The sequence below is a fragment of the Primulina huaijiensis genome, chromosome 7, assembly GCF_012295235.1.
Source record: "Primulina huaijiensis isolate GDHJ02 chromosome 7, ASM1229523v2, whole genome shotgun sequence".
Lineage (NCBI taxonomy): Eukaryota > Viridiplantae > Streptophyta > Magnoliopsida > Lamiales > Gesneriaceae > Primulina > Primulina huaijiensis.
The window spans coordinates 23,584,858-23,594,138 of NC_133312.1; the positions used below are offsets into that span (position 1 = coordinate 23,584,858).

The 9,281-nt window shown below is 34.8% G+C and overlaps 2 protein-coding genes and 1 long non-coding RNA gene across 4 annotated transcripts in view; 2 read left to right on the forward strand and 1 right to left on the reverse strand.

Moving 5' to 3' along the window:
* Positions 1 to 607, forward strand: part of LOC140980445 (uncharacterized) — a 1,554-nt gene extending 947 nt beyond the window's left edge. The window contains exon 2 of the long non-coding RNA XR_012175949.1: positions 111 to 607. This is a non-coding gene — a long non-coding RNA (uncharacterized lncRNA). The remainder of the gene's footprint in view (positions 1 to 110) is intronic.
* Positions 608 to 2,256: 1,649 nt separating this feature from the next.
* LOC140981165 (uncharacterized) lies at positions 2,257 to 4,739 on the forward strand. Of its 2 annotated transcripts, none has more exons than XM_073447467.1 (5): positions 2,257 to 2,421; positions 3,454 to 3,684; positions 3,812 to 3,889; positions 3,982 to 4,053; positions 4,241 to 4,739. In XM_073447467.1, the coding sequence occupies exons 1-5, from the start codon at positions 2,374 to 2,376 to the stop codon at positions 4,454 to 4,456; spliced, it is 645 nt and encodes a 214-aa protein (XP_073303568.1). In that variant the 5' UTR covers positions 2,257 to 2,373; the 3' UTR covers positions 4,457 to 4,739. The 2 variants fall into 2 exon arrangements, with proteins under 2 accessions (XP_073303568.1, XP_073303569.1); XM_073447468.1 differs by having other exon boundaries at positions 3,815 to 3,889; positions 4,241 to 4,737.
* Positions 4,740 to 5,117: 378 nt separating this feature from the next.
* LOC140980113 (uncharacterized) lies at positions 5,118 to 7,376 on the reverse strand. The gene is made up of 5 exons (XM_073445792.1): positions 7,061 to 7,376; positions 6,877 to 6,954; positions 6,691 to 6,766; positions 5,531 to 5,604; positions 5,118 to 5,433 (listed from the first exon to the last, which is right to left on the reverse strand). The coding sequence occupies exons 1-5, from the start codon at positions 7,166 to 7,168 to the stop codon at positions 5,365 to 5,367; spliced, it is 405 nt and encodes a 134-aa protein (XP_073301893.1). The 5' UTR covers positions 7,169 to 7,376; the 3' UTR covers positions 5,118 to 5,364.
* Positions 7,377 to 9,281: the final 1,905 nt, after the last annotated feature.

Consider the following 9,281-nt stretch of genomic DNA (forward strand, 5'->3'; position numbering starts at 1 on the left):
TCTCTTTTTTTTTTTTTTTGTGAACTTCTGCATCATTGAAAATGTCTTGTTATGTGCATAAATAAATATGGTGAAGCATTACATCTTCTCAATCACCTCTTTGAATTTAGGTTGGTTCCCAATTCCTTGAAGCATAAGATTCACGGTGTGAGTTGCACATGAAATCCAAAATATATGTGGCCTCTTCTCCTTTAACAAATCTTTCGCCGCCATATTATTCGAAGCATTGTTCGTTACCACTTGAACTACATTTTGTGGCCCAACTTCTTCGGTGAAGTTGTCCACATATTCAAATATATAATTCTCGGTGTATGCTTAATCTAATGCTTCCCTAGAAGAAAATAAAGTTTTGTATTCCTTACAATTGACACACAAATTCATAATACTTATTCTTTTCTAGTCGATCCAACCATCGGTCAAAATTGATCAAACATTCAAAGCTAGTTCTTCTTCTTTCTTTTTTAATAGACTTTTAGTTCTTTCTACCTCTCTTTCAGTAAGGGATCTCTTAATAGCTATTGACTTGGAGGACAATAACCCGGTCCAAACTGACAAATCGCTTCCACAAACCTCTTGAAGCTATCATTGTCAATGTCATGAAAAAGAATACCAGAATCATACACCCATCGAGTAAATAGGTTTCTTCTTTTCTCTAGACTCCATTTGTCTTCCTAATATTCATCAAGAACAACTTCTTCTCTCACCCCCGCTTTATTTGTATTCCTTTGTTTCTTTTTTGTTCTTGTTTCTTCAATTACATTCTTGCACTTCACTTTATCCTCGTCCGATGAATTCTTATACAGGGCAACATTTCCCTTGATGGGCAATATGTTGTTTCAACTGATAAATTTCACCGCTAGTAATTTTAACACAAAACTTACATTTCAACTTATTCAAAATTTTAGGATCACTGAGTCCGCAAATTCCCATCCAACATCTTTCGAATTACGCTTCAAAGAGTTATCTCCCTCTGTCTTCGATATTGAATTAGTTGCATCAAAAGACATATTACCCTCCATTTTCCTTCAGAAATACTGATGTTTGTTCTAAAAGCCTCGGAATATCCTTTTCTTCCTTTTCCAATAGATTAGACAAAAAAAAGCTGAAAAAATTTGATTATGAAACAAACAAAGTTACATTTTATGTGTAATCACCATACACAACAATGTTAACATCATATTTAATTTTAGAGTTTATTTCATTATAAGTTTGGCTAGATAACCTTGGTGTTATAAAATTCTTACGGTACACAGCTGAGGACTGACAAATTTCGAGAAACAAATACTGAATTACCAAAGCAATGTAAACAACTACATTATCAAATCTGAAACAAAAAATAAACACACAATGCAGCAACTACCATAAGAAAAAACAAAAAATATTAAAGACAAAAAGAATCACAAACTAAAATAAAGAGCTTCAAAAATGGCTCAAGTACACAACCAACTATCATTACAATAGATCATGTTACTATTGATATTATATAATAGCAAAAACTCCACAAATGAACATAAAGGAGATTCGAGTAATCAAGTTCACAACTTTCCAAATTCTATAGAATGAGTAAAAAGACATTTCACAAAAAAAAAAAAAAAAAAAAAAAAAAAAAAAAAAAAAAATTGAAGACGGATTCAGAATGTAAAGTGGAGGAAAATAAAAAAACAAAGTAAAAATTTCATTATCACAAAACAAACCTCACTAAATCGATCAAGCCGAAATAAACCTCAAACATCCACAAGGAAAATTTTGGCCAACAAAATGACTCTCATTCTTTTGGCAGATTTTCTCTAAAATGTCAAAAGACTCGAAACAAAATTAATGAGCAATAAAATTTAAAAACATAACACACAGCTCACCACTGGAAGACTCTGGAGGACTTGACTGGCAGGAGTGAGGGCGGTCGACGGCAACGTGAGCGAGGAGACGAGAGAGGTGGCGGCCGATAGCAAGACGATTTTTCTTGCAGCTTCTTGTTTCTCTGTGCTGCTTTTGTTCTCACTTCTACCCTGTTTAGTATTTAAGTTTTAAACTTTAAAGTGAGAGAATATTTTAATTTTATTATTTTGAACCGTTTAGATGGTCGATTAATTTAACGTAGCCTAGCCAAAAGTTGACGATTTAGAACACTGAGTATTACAACTTATTTGATTTTTTTAAATTTTAAAATTATTTATTTTTGTTATTTAAATATATTATTTATTATGTTATATTATTATTTTTTATTTTAAGATAGACAATTCGATGACAATCCGGTTACCAAAACATTGCATTGAATGGCCCAATACCCTTAAATAAAGCCACCCTCTCTTCTTCTGAATACCGCCTCTCTTTCTTCTGGTGTCTTTGTAACTTCTCTTGTAAAGAAAAGGAAGAATGGCTAGGAAAAGGAAGGCCGGAGATGTTGGAAAAATGGCCAATAAGGTATGCAATATTGCAGTAAAATTAAACACACGTTTAACTCAAGATTTGTGGGTATATATTGCTTTTGTTCTTCGATGATAACGTTTCTTGGAATGTCACTTTCTTTCCTTTTCCACCCTTTTAAGTGCATTGTTTTGATGTCATGCAAAATTCTTGAAAACCGTATCCAATCTTCTGCTATGACTCTTGAATCTTCTCGTAAAGAAGAAAGATATATGTTTGTTCTTGAACAAAGGGAACTGGGGTTTGATTGTGTGGACTACTTTTCGTATTTTGGATGCTAAACTTTTATTTGTGTGTCCAATCTGAAATGTGGGAAAAAAGAGAAAGATAGAAAGGTGAGTCTCGCTTTGCCTGTAAACTCTCTGTTCTACTTTTGCGCTTTTTGAAGCTTCTTCGTTAGGTTGAATGACTAAAGATATTAACTTGAAGTCCCACTCCAAGGCTTTGGCACTGTATGATTCTAGGTATCAATGATTCAGTTTTATATTTTTGCATTCCAAATGAATAACAGTCGGTTATACGTTTAAATTCGGGATCAAAGTGTAGAGGTTCACAGAAATGAAATTTTCCCCTCTACATTTGGTAAGGGCCTTTCGTTTTCCTAATTTATAGCTTTCTGAAGTTTTCTACATGGTTGGAAAGGGTCATTGTTGGTAGCCTCATAGTAACGCAAGGTACTACATTTAAGGTTGCGGAATTTTCTTTTGTTTGATTGATGGTTATGCAATTTTTGTTTCCTTTACGCTCAATTGGTGGTGTTCATGATCATCTTGCTTGAGTTGACTATTATTTCAATCGATGTACTATTTCTTGAACTAAAGCGATATACTTTATTTCTTTGAGACATTAGGAGATGAAATTTAGTTTCTTTTTAAGATATTACAGTGCCTTCTTGTGTTCCTAACGTTTTCTCCTGCGTGTGTTTTTATTCTTCTTCATCAATACACAATGAACTTCTGTTTAGATTGTTATAACCTTTTCTCAATGTGCACTTTTACCCTTTCTGAGAGTTGACACTGTAAACGACAGGATAAAGCCCCCACATCGGAGAAATCAATAGGCGAGGAAAAAGAACACTCTGAAACTGCTCAAACTGTCTTGGAGTCCAAGGATGTTGATGACAACATGCCTGAGCATGTAAGTCACATCAAACACATTGTGGAGAGTGAAAATCTTGTTGAGAAAGGAAAGGAAGAACTGAACAGTTGTCAGCAAGCCGGTACTGTACCTAGCTTGGATGATAGAAACACGAAACAGAAGGTGACTATCTTGTAACTTGTTAGAGCAATTGATAGACTCAAGTCCGAGGTGTCGTTTCATATTCAGTATCAACGCAGATACCTTATTCACTATGATGAAGAAATTTGTGCTTCATTGTACTCTTAAGCAGGTTTGCAGGACAACAAATGCTGACCCTTCTTCTGAACTCGGCTACAAAAGCATGTACATTACCTCACAAAAACAGGTAATGACATTTTCTTGTATGTTATGCCGTTGATGATTATGTATTTATTTAATTTTTGGTTTCTTGAATATGATGGCCATTCTATGGAGCAGATCGAGTACCTGATGGCAGAAAATTGTAAGCTTTCCATGAAGTTGGAATTTGCTCGTGGGAAAATTGAAGCGGTTAGTTTTAAATGACCTTTATCACAAACTTACTGCATTTCCATTGATTTTGAGTCAACCCTTCTTGCTTTAAATCTTCGAGTATTCTATACGTACTGAAATGGAACAATAAGAGTGTGCTTAAACGTGGTTCCTTCGTGTTGTGGGATTAATCCTGTGTGTTTTATCAACTTGTGACTGGTACCAGTATGAGAAGGTGAATGATGCTATCCGTACGACCAAGGATGTGATTCTAGTTGACTCCATACGGGGTAAAACTCAGGAAAATGCAATTGGAAATGCCGACTCTGCTCCAGATGCGGATAATCACGTGGCATCTCCGGAAAAGAACGATTATAAGAATGCTTCAAATATTGCTAATGATCAAAAGAAAGTTCCTCGGCAGAGGAAGAAGAATTGCTGAGAAGAAATACCAATTCTTGATATGATGCTGTCCAGCTCTGGGAATTATGAATAATGAATAAAGAAAAAGATAAACAGTAAGCAAAGGACTCAAAGAGTGTTGGGGAGATTTTACTGTAATCTTTTTTTTATTGGTATAATGTTGAATCTTGAATATATTTGGTCCAAGTTGTGTTGAAAAAATGTTAATTAACTAGGAAAAATTCACCACCATTTGTGGGTAAAGATTGATCACGAGGTTTCTAATTATAAAGAAGTGTATGTTATGGCAGAATGCTCCTGTAGGGCTCATCTGTTTATGTTATAAATTAAGTTAGATTTTAAGTCTTGATGAACTTCTGGTATGACTAGAGGTAATTGAAATCCAAATTACAATCCCCCATCCAAAATCAAATCTTTCAGTTCAATTACAATCTAAAAGTAAATTTGCAATGATATATTCAAAATCAAGGATTTGAAATCCATAATTTTAATTTCATTTTACTCGTTTGAGCAAGTTTTGGCTTAAGTGAATTTTAAAGTTATTTCCAATCAACTTTGAGAAACTGTATTAGTAATTATGATGAATTTCAATGCACTAGCAAACATAATGCACCCACGTGGTAGGGAAGTTTTTCCAAACAAGAGGAACTAAAAGGGTGCGAGCAAGGATTTCATGCAAATTCCGCTAAATAGAGTAACTAAACAAGTTGGTGAGGTGAATACTCAGAAAATGTCACACATTAAGGAACTTGTAAATGCTGCCTCTCTAGCTTTGAATATAGCATATATCAAGGTAAATACAACATCGACTCTCATAACTTCCATTAAGATCCAACTTCATGCTTGCAGTCCGTACAAAAGTCTGCTGCATTTGGAGGGACTGCGGGATTTCCTGGAGAAAAGGTTAGGTGCGTGATGCATTGGTCATCATATCGAGCATTTCATGCCAAGGCCGTTGCAGGTTAAAATGAGGCTCTTGTAACGATTGAGGTAATCCTGCAGTCAACAAAATACAAGTCGTGCACCGTGAATTTAAAAGAGAATAAATGATAAATACATCATAAAATTCATTGCAAAGGAGTAAGAATCTTACAATGATGTTGCTATCGTAGGCATAAAGCATCCCTTTCTTGTCATATTCACGTCGTTTTACTGGATCAATCAAAACTGGAAAAGATAATGAAATCCAATGTCAATCCTGGTCAAACTCGCATAAAAGAACAGCTAACAGAACTTTTATCAAAGGCTGAACAAGCTGCAACAATGGACCATAATCTAATGCATCGGCTAGATATATTTTATGGCATGCTAGGTGGAGAAACGGCAGACCTTTTTCTAGAGCGCTGAGTTTCTAGGTGACTTGACGAAATTACCGTGTGACAGGGGAAGCGTTAAAAGTATGATTATTGATGGTTTGTCATGTATTTACCACCTTGTAGTCCATTTATTAAGATGAGCTGAACTCAAGGTTTCTAAATTATGCATTGGAAATTCAGTATCACCTAACCTAATCCCATTATTTCCTAATCATTTGTTGAAGTTTCAACGGAATGTACATTCATTACATACTAATCACCACAGCCTTTACTCTTTAGCATCTCTGATCAATTATTATTGTATAACAAAAAGCCTTAGATGAATCCATCAGCTGTTGCCAAATCAAACGGTTTTAGTCGAGGTTGCATGTTCTAATATGAAGATACAAAAGTCAGGGGCACTTGTTAATAGTCGCACCAATCCTCCGTGTCAAATTCCAAGTAACATCAAGCTGAGAAATGTATACAACCTAGCATAAGAAAAATCATAAAAATCACATTTACAATCAAATTTTCCGAAAGGTCACCCATTAAGTACCCTAAGAAAGAGCGATTGGCAAACACAACTAAACTACAAGCCTCCAATCTGCAGCCCACAACCAGCTAATAACTAACAAATTGCACATCCTTCACGAAAATACAAAACAGCACATATCATTTGACCTGGTCTCTTGCCGTAATGCTTACTGTCAAGTGTCAAGTTTTCTAAACCACAATTTTTTTATCAGTGAAATTCGATGGTCTTGAACTAATATGAACGTAATGATCCCCCAAACTCGAAATCAAATTGTATCAAGCATTTCATTTAAATGCCAAAAAACTGATAAACAATCTAAAACATATTGAGCAAAACAACTTTAAGCTGATAGAAAGCAAACATTAGCACATTATTAAATAAAACAGCATTCAGTTTAAAAATGAAAAAGGCACAGGATACCCATATAAGCCTCATTAATTTCTTGAAACCTGGAAGTCGCACAGTCCTCATTCTTCTTTTTATCTGGATGCCATTTCTGGTAGCAAATAAGAACCCCAAAAATATTAACATTAAACTAAAACAAAAAATTAACCAAAAACCCAAAAAAAAAAAAGAAAAAAGAACCAAGATAGCTAATGAACGTACCAGAGCAAGGCGAATGTAATTAGAACGAATCACTTCTTCAGGAGCATCATAATCTACATCTAGAATTTTATAATAATCCTACACACCAAATAAAAGATTAGCCATCAACAAGAAGCAAATAGGAAAAACAACGATTTTTTTCCCCGAACAAAAATTGACAAGAGCAAAAAAAAAAAATCAATACTTTAGGCTTCGATAACACGGAGAAGAAATCGTGGTCAGGTTGAGAATCATCGTCGGATTCTTCTTCTTCTTGAGGCTGTTGGAAATTGTACCACTCGTCCCACATCATTTTTCTCCGGTCGAGTTGGGCTCAGCAAGATTTTCGCTTTTCTTCTCTCTGTATTTATCCGCTGAAATTTAGCGAAAACAGAAAAACCCAGAAGGGATACGGAATTTGGAGCAAAGAGAAATTGGCAACGGCAGCAGAAGAAAACGGGGCGAACAGCATTACAACATGGATAATCCTCTTCCATGAAATTGTTTTAAAAATTATAAACAATTTATAAAATTTTGAGAAAATAAATTTGGTTTCTTTGACGAAGAATAAAAATAAATAAAATTATTTGCGAGAGTATTATATTTTGTGTCATGTAAATATCTTAAATTTCATTGTTTATATATAATTAATTAAAATCCTTTGATAGATAATTAAAATTATTATATCATATATATTTATTAACAGCAAGATTCAATTCTTTGTGCGCAAAAAAAGTTAATGACAATATATATTATTTCATCATAAAACAAATAATCTTCCAACGAAAAAAATTCCAAAATTTGGTCAAACAAGTAGCTTCTTCTCTTCACTTTTCCAAGCACAGTGAAAAACTAGATCCAATACTACTAGGCGTAAGATTTGAATCGCCACTTCTAAACAAGAACACCGCATTACCAACAGCACTTTGATACAAGTACATCCCGATACACTTGGATCAAAAGCCCGTCCACCATAATCGTGTCGTTTCCCCGAAAATTCTACTTCAATCGCGCCACTTGCATCATCGTCTTGTTTTCTATGTATGTTTATCGCCAGGCAATGATCATAGCTACCATTCAATCCCTACATCATGCACATCTCCGTTGGCTGAAAATCGTGCCTTTGAATTTTACTATCTCTTCCCAAATATGGGCTCTTCCTCCGTGACGAAAATCTCTCTAGAATTAACAACGCAAGGGGCCGAACTTGAATATATCTTCTTGTTGGCCTCATCGGTTAAGTCTCCAAGGAGCAAGCGTAATTCTTGGTTTACAAGAATGGCGAGATAGAATCCTTGTAGAGGTTCAGGCCCCGAACCGAACTTAGCAGACGATAAATCTCAGAAAATATCGACGGTGCAGAGTCTGAAACCATGCAAATTCTCGAAGCCTTTTCTCTTGGAAAACAGCCACGTTTTGATGTCAGCTTTGCCAAGGGATTCTTTGGTCGAATTTTGGATTCCAACAGTGAGTCCTTGGCCCATCAAATGCTCGATCAATGTGACTGTGATGAAGCCTGAAATGGGTTGTGGTTGTGTTTGATGCATATTGGACGACACTTTCACCAAAACAAGATGGGAAATCTTTCTTTCTTTTTTCTTGGAATTTGTGGAAACAAGGGATGAATGGAAATTAGAGAATTTTGAATGCTAACTCGAGGCTGTAGCTTCAAAAGGAATACCAGGAGCACACACGCTGCTAAAAAAAATTGGATTCTATGGACCAAACAAGATTAATGAAAGAAGCGATTTATTTTGGGAAAGAAGAGAGGTGAGACATAAAAAGGCCAAGAAATGTGTTAGAAATCAAGAAAGAGATTAAATTTCAAATATGTTCCCAATTTAGTCGTTTTTTGGTGTACAAATCTCAGTTATATAAAGTGTAAGAGGCAGACTGATATGTAGCTAAAACCTAACTGGCTTTGAGGAAGACAAGGAAACAGTTGCCAGTACTTGCCATGTCTTGTCCAAATTGAGAAATGAAAGATGGAAATTGAATTTGTGGGCTTATTTTGTAAAATATATTGATAAATCGCATATATATACCCACATGACATAACATGTGGCAGACAAGGGCATAATGGTATTGACATGCATGCAACATAAAACAAATAACGTACTATTTATTTTCATACCACAGATTTGTGAATGATGTACACTTGTCTCGTTGTCTTTGTTCAAGTTGAAACATCAAACAACAGAAATTTCTCCAATTTTAAGACCAGAAATAATAAAATTTGAACGTCGAAAATCAAATAAATTATACACTTCACCCGGTGACACCCAAAGTCCTATTTCGGAACAAGATCTCGAGTTCCACACTCACATAAAATACTTTATAAAAGACTTTGTCAAATACTTTTCTTTCATTTTTCCCTTTTGGTCATCTGGTTAATTTACTTCATATCTTTATCATTTCTAATATAT